Source organism: Pseudophryne corroboree, chromosome 6, assembly GCF_028390025.1.
Source record: "Pseudophryne corroboree isolate aPseCor3 chromosome 6, aPseCor3.hap2, whole genome shotgun sequence".
NCBI classification, from domain to species: Eukaryota; Metazoa; Chordata; class Amphibia; order Anura; family Myobatrachidae; genus Pseudophryne; species Pseudophryne corroboree.
In genome coordinates this window covers 799,916,428-799,931,774 of record NC_086449.1, presented here as the reverse complement: position 1 = coordinate 799,931,774, position 15,347 = coordinate 799,916,428, and the positions used below count along the sequence as shown (strand labels likewise).

General features: G+C 45.3%; 1 protein-coding gene across 2 annotated transcripts in view; it reads right to left on the bottom strand.

Annotated features, from left to right (window-relative positions):
• Window positions 1-1,460: 1,460 nt before the first annotated feature.
• The window catches only part of SHISAL1 (shisa like 1), a 203,201-nt gene continuing 189,314 nt past the window's right edge, over window positions 1,461-15,347 (bottom strand). For both annotated transcript variants that reach the window (XM_063928912.1, XM_063928913.1), the window contains one exon: window positions 1,461-3,894. In XM_063928912.1, coding sequence (XP_063784982.1) covers window position 3,894 — 1 coding nt within the window. In that variant the 3' untranslated portion in view covers window positions 1,461-3,893. The remainder of the gene's footprint in view (window positions 3,895-15,347) is intronic.

Here is a 15,347-nt window from a genome sequence, read left to right as displayed (position 1 = left end):
TGGTAATACCCGTTTTTTGTGGGGGCATGTTCACGTCCTGATTCCCAAATGTAGAATGTGGGGAGGGATGTCCTAAGAGAAGCAACAAAATTCACAATTGTCCCCATTAAAGCTGGCGCAATATAGTGACAACGCATTACTGCACGCCACATGAGACGAAACAGCGTTACAGCAGCGGTTCCCCATTAGTCCTGATTTCTGCGCACACTGATAGTCTGTGTTCTATAAACAGTAATTATAAATATCTCAAACACGATAAGGGTGACCTTTAGTCATGTATAAACACTTGCATTACCCAGCACGTAATGCCCAAACGGTTCTTGTTATGTTATCCCTTGTTGGCAGTAACTGAATACTGTACCTTGAAGGGGGGGGGGGGGGGGGGGGGTATTAATAATTTTTGAGTCTAAGGGGGAAATGTTTCATACCTTCTAAAGAGTGGAGAAGTGAAGTTGCCCATAGCAACCAAAGCGTCTTTTTACCTAAAATGCCTCCTTTTCTACCACTGGATTCATAAACTACATCATTATGCTCATTGCACATTGGCCCTCATTCCGAGTTGTTCGCTCGGTAATTTTCTTCGCATCGCAGTGATTTTCCGCTAATTGCGCATGCGCAATGTTCGCACTGCGACTGCGCCAAGTAAATTTGCTATGCAGTTAGGTATTTTACTCACGGCATTGCAAGGTTTTTTCTTCGTTCTGGTGATCGTAATGTGATTGACAGGAAGTGGGTGTTTCTGGGCGGAAACTGGCCGTTTTATGGGAGTGTGTGAAAAAACGCTGCCGTTTCTGGGAAAAACGCGGAAGTGGCTGGAGAAACGGGGGAGTGTCTGGGCGAACGCTGGGTGTGTTTGTGACGTCAAACCAGGAACGAAACTGACTGAACTGATCGCAGTGGCAGAGTAAGTATCGAGCTACTCAGAGACTGCTAAGAATTTTCTATTCGCAATTTTGAGAATCTTACGTTCGCAATTTTGCTAAGCTAAGATACACTCCCAGTAGGCGGCGGCTTAGTGTGTGCAATGCTGCTAAAAGCAGCTTGCGAGCGAACAACTCGGAATGAGGGCCATTGTCGCTTCTTGTCGTTTGTTTTTTTTTTTGCCCCTTTTAAGGCGTAACGGAAACCTTGTGGAGACATAAATAAATATAAGCACAATATTAATAAAAAATGACAACTCTGCACAAATTTATAGCATTCAATGAGAAACTTGCTTTCATTGTCTGTCTTGCACTTGGTAGATATAAGCTAATTGCTGATTGGCTGAACCTAAAAGCAATGTTTGTAAGGGTTCCTTTGTGTATAAAGTGAACTGAAAAACATAGAAGAAAAAATTGTTGTTTCCAATTATCTCCGTGCCTTATGCCTCAGTACCTATCCTGTTTATTTTGTTAAAGAAAATCACAAAATGGCTGCCTCCAGCACAAATTGGTGACAGAAACATTGAAAGATGCAAACTGTAAAGTACTAGGATTTATTTTCTAGGCTTAGGTACAGGACACCAATTATACAAATTAATCTTGGAGATGACAGTGATACAATAATACACCCAACCTGGGAAACATTATTTTTTTAGAAAGAGATCTATGATAGAATATTACCTGATAAAGGTTGCAGTCATTATGTATTAGGACATAACTGGTTTTTATTAAACACTCACAGGAGTGAGCCATTTACAATGCCCTTCCCTCCAGGCTTTGGTGGAATGTGGTACTGGACACACCATAATAGAAACACAAAGATTACAGTCAGAAGTGGAAATGTTCTGTTTCTAGTATAGCAAACGTTATTACCATTGTATTAATCAGGGCACTTGTGGCTTTATACAGTGTACTTGGAACTCAAATACAGGAACGCAAGAACCCCTACTGGAGACTTGTGGTAGTGGTAGATTTACCGAAACTTCTACATGGGAAAAGTAGAGGTTGCCCATAGTAACCAATTAAATTCTACATAGTTAGAATCTATTTAACACATTTTCAAACATGTTAACTAGAATCCGATTCGTTACTACAGTTATCCGTTTTAGTAAATCTATCCCATATAGAAATAAGTGACATCAAACCTGTGCTTTCCCGCTGTGGTCAAGAGTTTATGTGTATACTGTTCCTGTTTCCCTTCCACTGCTCAGAAGAATACCATTTACAATAGAGGTATTCTGTTCTAGCGAAGGTGCTGGGGAACCAACCAACTATGCTCTTCGCTGTTGGAATTAAGGTTTTCTATTAACAGTTGATGGTTCACAACCATCAAAGATCTACGCCCATTGGTGATAGTTTTACCAGATCAAATGGGTGAGTTGGGGTCGTGGTTATTTTCCGAGTATCCTTTCTGGTGTGCATGTAGAGTCACTTTCCATTTGCATATGAGCAAAGGCTGACCATCAGTGGCTTCATGACAATGGTTAGAAACCATCAACCAACAATGGTAAAAGCTTTGATGGACAACCTTTGTTGGAGTTATAAGAAAACTAGAACATTTGCAGATGACGTAGGTGCGGCTTCAGCAAACTGGGTTTGTTTATTAGGAAAGAGCTGTAAATGGGTGGAACTAGTGAGGGAATGGGTAGAACTTGGAATTGGATATTAAGGTTTGCTCCCTAGCTCATTCCTTGTAGTAGAACCTTCCTTTGGAACGCACAGTGACCCTGATTCAGAGATGAGCGCAATGTGGATGGTTTACACAGTGGAGCGATCGCAGCGTGTTTTGGGGCGTGTAACTGTCCGTCACTGTGATCCCATATGCAGTCAGTATGACTCCGGCGTCTCAGTTCCGTCACCTGGTCTGCAAGGCCACAGGATTAATCAGAAGGTCAAATACCAGCCAATTGGGCATCTGAGATGCCTCCAGTGATCATCTCAATACATGTCCCAGTAGATATGACATTTACATATTTTCGCACAGCCGCTGAGTACAAACTCACAGCTGCAGCGGCATTTGCACCAATCCCTGAATCAGACCAATATCTCATTACCTCATCCTTGAAATTCATCCTCGAAATTCTAGCTCACAACGTGCAGAACCAATACAGCTCTTCTGAAGGCTTTTGGGCATAATACGCATGTGTGATACGTGCGACCACAGCCGGGGAAAGCAGTCAGGCCATGTCTTGTGCCGTCATCCGTAGCTACCAATCAGATGTCAGGCAATCTATAACTGTAAGTCTGACATGACAGAATTTATGTGCAAAGAGAGTGGGGCTAAAAAATTCTCCGGTGAACCTTCCGTAAATACCATTTCTATAAAATAGGCCAGTGGTGATGTCATCACCCATCATTCTAAGTGATGACATCATCACTGCTTGCAAGAAGTGATAACCATGGAAAACTGTATTAGTAGCATTTATGTATGTTAGGAAACATTGCGTCCTGTACGATACGAGTATACGGATATGATACGTTGCCGTAGAATTCTGTGTAAAAGCACTTATTAGAACTTACATTAGGGGTACCTCATATAAAATATCTTTTTTTGGTAGTGAACGGGTGGCTAGCTCACACCTAATAGCCCGACACAGAGACTAGGTACTTGACAACAAAAGAACAGAGAAGGCGGATCATCAGTGCCCGCCATTGCTTTATCGAATGGTCCCAATCCTTTCCGGTACGCTTCATGTACGACCTTGCAGGGCAAGCTTGCATTGTCCATCTATTCCTTGTTAGAAGTGACGACCAGTCCGTTTTAAAAATAATCTTCTCCCACTAGAGATAAAAATATTGCTTACAAACAGCTAGAGAGTTCACCCCGATAACAGTGGGAGTCAATCCCGCCAAACTCGTGTGACAATCATAAATGTCATTCCACTCCAGTCATCCTCCCATCACGACTCTCATTCCTGATACAGGCTTTCACCGGGGTGATGATCTTCTCCCATCTTTAGGCACTGTAGTTATTCTGGAAAATAAATCAACAAGTTATTTAGAGGTTCAGTGATCGCTGGTTACTTAATGCGTCTAGGAAAATATTCACTGTAGCTCAGGCAAGGTTATCGGACCAAAGACAAGTAACATTCTTTAAGAAGTGGTTTCTACCTTTATGCAACACAAGAGGCTTCATGGGGAGAGTCCACATTTTTACACTGCCATTTAGGTTTGAGCTAGGACACGCCCCTCCCAACTCTGTTGCATCTTTATGGTAATAACGTTTGCCGGTGGTCTTCCTATGGAGATGTCCATCGGCTGCAGTGGAATTGGTGGACCATTGGTCCACCAATGACTATGGCAGGTGCAGAACGTCTGACTCACATCTATGTGACATAAAAGGTGCTGGATCTTCTCTCTACAGTCATGAAAGTATTCTGTTTCATGCCAAGTAAGAGACTAAAGTCCAACGTAAAGTCAGAAGTCTGCCCAGCATTCTTGACTAGGGTAAAGCCAATTATGCTTGTTTCCACCTCAAATACAGAGAAGCAGAAGAAAAAGCTCCACAATAATTTGATTGTCCCTCAGTTAGACAACATCACAATAATATACTACTCGGTTGATGCTGTAACCATTTAATTATTAGTCCAAAAAGCCCAATGTGCACACTGGATTGGGGTGCCCAAAGGCTGACGAATATACAGATGCGTATTTAGCAGTGCTCCTGACAGCACTCAAGGCCACCCACAACCCAATGCGTCATGCCACGGCTTTGTCAGCTGACATCAAAGTACTTTACAATCCCAACACCAATACTTACTTTGCTGGGACTTTCTAATCTTATTACTGTAAGCCTGAAAGATCAATAGGTTGAATGATACAATAGAGGACGGGCATGCATTCTTCCAGGTAAGTGCTGCACAACAATTCTCCTTTGTCAAGACCAAATTTGCAACTCCTACAATTTGGATATGGGCTGAGCCTGGGAGTAAATTCAAATTTCAAAAGGAATTGTCCTTTAGGTCTATTGAGGAACACTGTTACTGGGTGAGCCTCTATAAATATTTGAGAAAGAGAGATATTGGGGAGGGGGTAATGTAATAGGGTGTGAGAACCAGTAACTGAGAGATTTTGTGAGAGTTCTATTTTTTAAAGTGCCACTCATTTACATGGCAAAATGAACCTGGTTTTGCCATGTAAAGGATTGCCACTTAATAAAAAAACTCAACTCTCACAAAATCTCTCAAATTCCCCTTGTAAATGGAGATATGCTTGACCCTCTCCTCAAACATGCTCACATTGCTACATGCACCCGCCAAACAGAAACTGCCATTCCTAGCCGTGGCTTGCCATTGGATGCGCTCTCAGACAGGAAGTCTCAGGGTAATGTGATTTTTTTCTGCCTGGGACTGTCAATCTGGACTGCAATTAGCAGTCCAATGGGAGGCCACTCCCCTGTTATAAATGCAGCCCACTCACCTGTTATAATGGCAGCCCAATCAATCTGACTGGCCTGCTTTTAATTTGTGCACATCGTGGGATCAAGATCCCATGCATGCACATAGTTCAGACTGGATCCAGACCCTGGGGAAGAAAGGTAGGAGCTGCCCCTGCTCGCAAAATTCTTGCTGTCAAGATAAACTGACTGGTATGATAGGCCATTAGAATCAGGACTGTATGGCATAAAACGGGACAGGCGGGAGGTAGCATAGTTGGAAAAATACCCTTAGGGTCTAGTACACAATTAATGCCCATTCCAGGTGGTCAATGGGCAATGCAGATATCCATAAGAAGTCACAGAAGGACAAGAAACATAAGTGCTATCACCCCAGACACCGGGAGTTAGTTCTCATGGGGCAACAGGAAAGGATGGCATGCAGCTGGGGGTAACTGACTGTTGTGAACCCACTTTATCAAACTAACATACTGCTTTTATGCGTACTTTTCTCCTATACATACCATTCTTCCTAAAGGGAACAGGTCACAGTATTAGCGCACCGTACGCCTGATTTAGGTCCAGTCACTGTAAGGGGAAAGTCGCAATGTATCGATGTTTGGTAAATTGTGCAAGCGCAGAACCTGTAAAGCGCATGTTCAGTACGGGTCCTGCATCGTCTGACGTAGTGAGGGTGCAGATGTCAGCTGATTGACAGTCTGCAGCCACTTAGGAGTGGGGAGAATGCGGTGATGGTCTGCATTTTCCAAAACAGAGGTGTGTCACCTCCATTTTGTGGGAATGCCGAGGCCAGGGTCTCCATTTTCCCGACAGAGATTTCCTGGCCTCAGCAATGGAGCTGCGTTGGCCGGTCTGCGTAACCTCATGGGTCACTAAGCCGGCCGTTGGTGTTGGTTGTGATCCGATGCTACATCATTGGACACAACACTAGTGTATATCGGGTCGGAACTGAGCATTCGGCCGTCGTTCCCTAGCGATCGCCTCTGCCTGATTGACAGGCAGAGGCGGTCGCTGGGCGAGAGGGGGCAGCACGGCGGCACTTGGCCGCCGTAATGGGTGCTGGGTCCGGCCGACACAGGCGTGGCCGGACCGTGCGGGGGGTGGGCCGCAGCAACTGCATGACGTCACACGCAGCCGCTGCGACCAGGGACAGCGGCGAGCAACTCCCGGTCAGCCGCAGGAGCTGCGCTGGCCGGGAGTTACTCAACAAATACAAAGGCATCGCCGCTGTGCGATGCTTTTGTACTTGTGCGGGGAGGGGGGTGGGGCGGACAGACATGCAGGGCGGGCTGTCTGGGAACATGATCGTAGCTTGTCTGTAGTTCTACTCCAGTCTTTGTATTTATGCTTTGTACTCACTTTTGAGCATTGTATCTGACTTGGCTTTTATGCTATATCATTGTATGGTGCTGCATACACCTTGTGGCACCTAACAAATATATTACAATATAATAACAATATACAGTGTCAAATCTATGCACAGGTATGCTAGCCAGAGAAAGGAAACGTTTTCACAACACCAAATCATGAGTTTCTTTCTACACAATTAATATTTTGTGTATTGTGGGGGTCATTCCGAGTTGTTCGCTCGCAAGCTGCTTTTAGCAGCTTTGCACACGCTAAGCCGCCGCCTACTGGGAGTGAATCTTAGCCTATCAAAATTGCGAACGAAAGATTAGCAGAATTGCGAATAGACTTCTCTGTGCAGTTTCTGAGTAGCTCCAGACTAACTCGGCATCTGCGATCAGTTCAGTCAGTTTCGTTCCTGGTTTGACGTCACAAACACACCCAGCGTTCGCCCAGACACTCCTCCGTTTTTCCAGCCACTCCCGCGTTTTCCCCAGAAACGGTAGCGTTTTTTCGCACACACCCATAAAACGGCCAGTTTCCGCCCAGAAACACCCACTTCCTGTCAATCACATTACGATCACCAGAACGAAGAAAAAACCTCGTAATGCCGTGAGTAAAAAACCTAACTGCATAGTAAATTTACTTGGCGCAGTCGCACTGCGGACATTGCGCATGCGCATTAGCGACTAATCGCTCCGTTGCGAGAAAAAAATAACGAGCGAACAACTCGGAATGACCCCCTGTATTAGATGCTGCTGCTTGCTATATACATTAGGCTTGTTAAACTGAGTCATTTTCTCTTTTTCCTCTGGAATCAGAACCCTAGATAATTCCACGGCGGCTCCCTCAATTTCTTTCCAAGTTTAATTATTGCAGATCAAATAGGTTTCCTCTCTTGAAGATTTCTTGACACAAGTTCTTGCATATAATCCATTATTCACCAAAAAGTCATTACCACCATCTTCATCTTCCCAGAACTTTGAAACAGAATAAAAACATTATATGCTGAATCTTGGGCTCCGCATTACTTCTAGTTGCACTGGTGCTGTTAGAGGTTAACTATAAAGCAAGGCAATAATAATGGTGATCCGACAGCTTTACCGATCCGCCTGATAAATATCCTGTTGATTTTGGCATGATCATTACAATGAAACATACGTATGTAGCTTATTGATAAAATGCATCAATAAACTACATTGCATGAACAGAGTTCACTGTAGTTATCTGCTACTGGCCAATCAGAGCAAGGAAGACCTGTATTGGATAGTTAGTGACAGATCTCCCCGCCTATGAGGAGCAGTACGCTGTGTCTATATGGTTTTCTAGTTATATTTATTTAGACTAAAATGCATAAATGCTTTGGAATACACGAGTACGTTAGTACTTCAAGTTCTACACATGCCAAAGCCAAAGAAGTTTATAGCTGCCAGGGTTTCTGTGACCCGTAGAGCCACATACAGTACAAACATGCAGATTTCTTTGGTTCAGGTATTTATTACCCAAACACCCACTGGGCACAAAGGTTGACAAGTACCCTAGTATGTTGTGTTGTTGTTTTTCCACCTGGGGATTGTTAGGGTGGTGGGACATTTTTATTAAGGCCTAGGTTGCATTTATTTTTGGCGAGCTGTGTCGCATTATGGCAAGGAAATTCTGATTGACAGGCAGAGGTGGTCGCGGGGCGGGAGGGGGCGTGCCAACGGCGCGGTGAGGCGCGGTCCGGACAACAGAGGTGTGTCCGGACCATTGGGGATCGGGCCGTGCCTGCTGCATGACGTTACACGCAGCCGCTGCTAAATTTAGCACATCTACGATCAGCTCTGAATTAGGCCCTGTGGGGCAGATTTATTAAGCTCGGGGAAGTGATAAAGTGGAAGGTGATAACGCTCCAGCCAGTCAGCTCCTAACTGGTATTTTTAAACCCAGCCTGTGACATGGCAGTAAGGATCTGATTGGCTGGTCCTTTATCACCTTCCACTTTATCACTTCACGAGCTTAATAAATCTGCCCCTATATTCCACATCACACGTATACGTGCACACATAAACAATAGGCTTAGTTTTTTGTTGGGAGCCATTCAACCTACCAGTATATTTTTGGATTGTGGGAGGAAACCGGAGTACCCGGTGAAAACCCACGCACGCATGGGGAGAATATACAAACTCCGGGCCATTGCGGGAATCAAACCCATGACCTCAGTGCTGTGAGGCAGTAAGACTTACCACCACACCATCCGTGCTGCCTATATAGATGTGCCCCTCCAGCAATTACAGCTGCCAACCAAGCTAGTGAATGCTGGTGTTTAGATCTCTTTTTTTTCGGGGTGAAGATGCTGATGATGAACTGTGTATATACCGCAACATCATGACACTCTTACGGTATGCCTTGATGGATTTAAATGTGTCTTAATATGGATGCATTTACATGGTTACATATATGTAATTGCTCTTATCATGATATATATTTTTTACACAGCCGGGTATATTTTATGCAAGAAAACAGGCTGCTGCAATTCTGACAGTCGGCCTCTACACTAATCCGGGGCTGCTTTCAAGAAAATATTTTGACTGCTTTGTATATTTTATGTACTCAGTTTGCATTTGGTATAATACACTAAAATATAAAGTGGTCATAAGCAGCATCTGGTGATAATTTATAGTCTACGTTGTTGTGGATTGTGCAAAGTTACCAGTCTAGTTCAATTTGTCTTTCTAATAATTTATGTAGTAAAAAAAAAAATGCATTATTTATAAAGCACGACATTCTTTTATACAAAATTCCGACAGAGACACAAAATCAATTTTATAACACAATATGTTGTACATTTGCCGGTGCAATGACTTTGTAAAACATCAAGGGGGTGATTTACTAAGGGAACTATTTCAACAAATAATATTTGCAGGATATTCCACAAAAACACGTGTATTCCGGGTTTACCCGCAAATATTAAGGATCCCCAAAATTTAAAAAGCAGGAACTTCAGCAGACATCTGCCGTGGTTCCTCCATTTTTGACAGCAGGAGGCTATTGGATTTACCAAGCTCCCGGGCAATGACCGCCCCACATGTGCTGGGAGGGTCCTGATGAAGGAGTGAAGAGATCACTAATGCAAATCTTTAGAGGTCTATTTACTAAGTCTTGGCTGGAGATAAATTGGACGGAGATTAAGTACCAGCCAAGGGTATGGGTCGGTGTGTCGACTCAACTTAGGTCGATAGTCATTAGGTCGACCATGGAAGGTCGACATGCATTAGGTCGACGGGGTCATTAGGCTGACATGCGCTAGGTCAACAGGTGAAAAAGTCGACATGGGTTTTTGGACTTTTTTTGGTGTCGTTTTCTTCGTAAAGTGACGGGGAACCCAATTAGTGCACCGTGTCCCCTCGCATGGCTTGCGAACTTCGGGCAAGGTGCCTCGCCCCGCAACCGCTGCCAATTGTAGTCCACGTGGATCGTCAAGTATGAAAAAGTCCAAAAAAAGTAGTTTTTTTTAAAAACTCATGTCGACCTAGTACATGTCGGCATTCAGTGGTTGACCTAATGACTGTCAACCTAAGCTGTGTCGACCTAACGACCGTATCCCCCAGCCAATCAGCTCCTAACTGCCATGTCACAGACTGGCTTTGAAAAATGACAGTTAGGAGCTGATTGGCTGGTACTTTATCTCCATCGAAGGCTTAGTAAATAGACCCCTTAGGAGGACATGTACTAAGCAGTGATAAAAGTGGAGAAGTGAGCCAGTGGAGAAGATGCCCAAAGCAACCAATCAGCTGCTCCATACAATTGTACAGTATGCAAATTATAAATGTTACGTCAATGCTGATTGGTTGCCATGGGCAACTTCTCCACTGGCTCACTTCTCCACTTTTATCACTGCTTAGTACATCTCCCCCTTAATTCCTTATTGCTGCAAGTTGCTGTGATAAGATATTATTATCGATCATAGGACCTGATATTTAATACATATGACCCTAAAGCTTTTAAAAATCAAAAGTGGAGGTGTTGCCCGTAGCAACCAGTTGGATTTTACCTATCATTTCTCTATTGTTTTCTAGAAAATGATAGACTGAATTTGATTGGTTGCTATGGGCAACAAGTACACTTGTCTATTTTAGAATCTATAGGGCGGAATGTACTAAGGCCAGAAATGTGGCTAAAACGCTGAAAACCCTGTTTTCAGTGTTTTTGCAGCATTCTCGTACAGTATGTACCAAGCCCGAGAATGCGACACATTCCGGAGATTGGACCCGGTGGGTATCGCCCATCTTTAGATGGCATTACCCGATAGAAGCCTATGGGCTTCTTTTTGCATTTCCCCCCAAATCGGATCCCTTCGAGCAGCCCCCGCTGCGCACATGAGCAGAAGGACTCCCGGCTCCTAAACCCAGAATTCCAGTGATCGCAAATGGCAGCTCTTATCGCGAGAGCTCACCTCTGCGAAAGTAATCGCAGTTCTCGCTACATACTTGCTTTTTAACGCCGGTATGTACCCTGTAAGTTGTGGGATGTATCACATGGCGGATGCGATATGTAGTACTTCCCGACTACAGTAAGTTTTAGTAAGCTTTGCTAAGTCTACCCCTAATTGTGTAACTCATAAAACTGATTTTATGGCTCAGCAGGTGATTCTTTATCTTTACCGTGCAAAACTGATTTTGTGCTGCAAAATAATTTCTTTTGCAAGAGCAAAACCTGGATTTATTGCATCAGGGACAGTGTCAGACTGGGGCATGTAGGGCCCACCGGGGGAATGCAGTGGTAGGGACCCATGTTTAGGGGTGTGGTCAGTCTGCAGAGGGGGTGTGGCCTACCACCTCATTGGTTTGACTAACCATTAGAGAGTGCAACGTCTGGGGCTCTTCATAAATATACACAGTAAATTCAGCTGCTGCATGCATGATAATGTACCAGATTAATAACAGCAATCCACTGTAGAAAATACAACATAGTACAGTATAAGGTAACATATGTATAATGTATAATTCAAGTGCACAGTTTGGAACCTGATCCTTAGAGCAGGAGGTGGGGCCCCAGGCAGTGGAGCCCACCGGTGGTTTCCCCTGTACCCCTGTGGGCCAGTCCAAGCCTGATCAGGGATAATTTTGGTTTACACCTTAATCATACTTACCTTCTCTCCCAGATTCTGCGGGAGACACCCGGTTTTCGGGTAGTCCCCCGCAGCCCCCGGAAGAGTGGGCACCCCTCCCGCATTCTGCCCACTTCCTAGTGAAGTGGGCAAAATAGGGAGAATAACACCATAAAATCACGGACCCGGCGGGGGGCGGAGCCTAATGACGCGATCAGATGCGTCATTTTAGCCCCACCCCTAACCAAATTTCATCCAACTACCGTCTTTTCCCGGTGGGTGGGCGGGGCCTGCTTATGTAATCAGCTTGGCTCCTCCCTCATCACCGCCCACCTGCTTCTCCTCTCCGGTCATCTCCCGGAGAGGAGAATTAAAATATCGGCAAGTATGACCTTAATTCGTACCATAGGGCATGATTAAGAGTTCTACACTAATGCAATTCCAGTTGCGATTTTCTAGTCTACAAAACTGCTATGGTTAGCGAGTGGATCTGCAGCACAGGAATGAAAGAAACCCCCACCGGTGTTGTCGCAGACTCAATCGCAATTGCGAACACATTTGCAGCCTATAGGGCCTGATTCAGATCTGATCGCAGCAGCAACTTGTTAGCAGTTGGGTAAAACCATGTGCCCTGCAGGTGGGGCAGATGTAACATGTGCAGAGAGAGTTAGATTTGGGCGGGGTGTGTTCAAACTGAAATCTAAATTGCAGTGTAAAAATAAAGCAGCCAGTATTTACCCTGCACAGAAACAAAATAACCCACCCAAATCTAACTCTCTCTGCACATGTTACATCCGCCCCCCCTGCAGTGCACATGCTTTTGCCCATCTGCTAACAAACTTGCTGCTGCGATCAGATCTGAATTAGGCCCATAGGCAATAACGAGGAACTTCGACTGTTCGAGTAGGTCTATGGCTACGCAGATTGGACGCGGCGCGTGCACAGTCTGCCGATATTCGGTCAAATGTGAAACATCGGCATACATCTCTGAATTGGGCCCCTAGATATTTCTCTAGGGGCCCACAGAGAGAGGTACAGCGAGCCCACACTGTCTGTGACTCATAAATGGCCTCTATTGCTTCCTCTTAAATTTAACCAAGCAGATAAGACTGTCCCAGTAGCTCAGGAGCTCTCTCTGAGCCTCTCTTTATATAATGATCGTCCCCTGTACTTCCTCATGCAGTAAGATCGATATACGCAGCTGGAAGTCGCTACAAGAGCTGGCTGATTGTCGTCCAGCGAATAAAACCTGGATTTATAGCATCACAGAATAGTCTTAAAATGCAGAGGCCTCCCAGCTGTCTGTACGGATCATCTGATTGACAGCTGTCACTTTCTCCTAGGGAAAGGGGGTGGGGTGTTAGGATATATTCTGGTAGCCAGATTTAGTTTAGCAATTTACCCCACACAGAGACAGAAATGAATGTTGCTGCCAGGGACCTGGTCCCAAGTGGAACCACTGACAGTCTTTTACATTTCTGCTCTGTGTGAATTTCCCTGGGAATAATAGGATTTTAGTACCTAACGGTAAATCCTTTTCTCCTAGTCCGTAGAGGATGCTGGGGACTCCAAAAGGACCATGGGGTATAGACGGGATCCGCAGGAGCATGGGCACACTGAAAAGACTTAAACTGGGTGTGAACTGGCTCCTCCCTCTATGCCCCTCCTCCAGACCTCAGTTATAGGAACTGTGCCCAGGAGAGACGGACATTTCGAGGAAAGGATTTTTGTTTAAACTAAGGGCTACAAACATACCAGCCCACACCACAAACATACCGTACAACCGGAGTAACAGTAAACCAGATAACAGTATGAATTAACAACAGCAACAAGCTGAAAACAATAAATACACAACCCGTGTATAAACTAATTTAACCAGCAAGAATACACTGCAAGTAACAGTCCGCACTGGGATGGGCGCCCAGCATCCTCTACGGACTAGGAGAAAAGGATTTACCGGTAGGTACTAAAATCCTATTTTCTCTTACGTCCTAGAGGATGCTGGGGACTCCAAAAGGACCATGGGGTTTATACCAAAGCTCCAGACCGGGCGGGAGAGTGCGGATGACTCTGCAGCACCGACTGAGCAAACGCAAGGTCCTCCTCAGCCAGGGTATCAAACTTATAGAACTTAGCAAATGTGTTTGACCCCGACAAGGTAGCTGCTCGGCAAAGCTGTAAAGCCGAGACGCCTCGGGCAGCCGCCCAAGATGAGCCCACTTTTCTGGTAGAATGGGTTTTACTGACTTCGGCACTGGTAGCCCAGCCGAAAAATGAGCTTGCTGAATCGTACTACAAATCCAGCGTGCAATAGTCTGTTTCGAAGCAGGATGACCAATCTTGTTGGAAGCATACAGGACAAACAGCGATTCAGTTTTTCTGGCAACAGCCGTTCTGGCGACGTAGATTTTCAAAGCTCTCAAACATCCAGAGACTTTGGAACTGCCACAGCATCCGTAGCCTCCGGCACCACAATAGGTTGGTTAATGTGAAACGAAGAAACCACCTTCGGCAGAAATTGTTGACGAGTCCTCAATTCCAACTTCAACTCAACCTTACGCAAAGGTTCAAACCAGGAAGACATGAGAAACTGCAAGACCACCTCAAGATCCCATGGTGCCACAGGACGCACAAACGGAGGATTGATATGCATCACTCCTTTCACAAAAGTCTGAACCTCTGGGAGGACAGCTAATCCTTTTTGAAAGAAAATAGACAAAGCCGAAATCTGTAGTTTGATGGAGCCTAATTTCAGGCCTGCATCTACACCTGCCTGCAAAAAATGGAGAAAACGACCCAAGTGAAAATCTTCCGCAGGAGCCATTTTAGTCTCACACCAGGAAACATACTTTCTCCAAATACGGTGATAATGTCTCGCCGTAACCTCCTTCCTAGCCGTAATGAGAGTGGGAATGACCTCCCCGGGAATACCCTTACGAGCTAAGATCTGGCGCTCAACTTCCATGCCGTCAAACGCAGCTGCGGTAAGTCTGGAAACACGCATGGACCCTGCAACAACAGGTCCTCTCTTAGAGGAAGCGGCCAAGGATCTTCCACCAGTAATTCCTGAAGATCCGGATACCAGGCCCTTCTTGGCCAATCTGGAACGATGAGAATCGCCTGAACCCTTGCTCGTCGAATGATCCCCAGTACCTTCGGAATGAGAGGAAGTGGAGGGAACACATACACCGACTGGAACACCCACGGAGACACCAGGGCGTCCACTGCACTGGCTTGGGGGGTCACTTGACCTGGAACAATACCTCGGGAGCTTCTTGTTGAGAGGAGACGCCATCATGTTGATCAGCGGAATTCCCCAATGCTTTGTGACCTCTGCAAATACCTCTTGGTGAAGAGCCCACTCTCCCGGATGGAGATCGTGTCTGCTGAGGAAATCTGCTTCCCAGTTGTCCACTCCCGGAAGGAATACTACTGACAGGGCGCTCACGTGTTGTTCCGCCCAGCGAAGGATTCTTGTGGCCTCTGCCATTGCCGCTCTGCTCCTTGTTCCGCCTTGACGGTTTATATGTGCCACCGCTGTGATGTTGTCCGACTGTACCAGGACAGGTCGACCCTGAAGAAGGCTTCTTGCTTG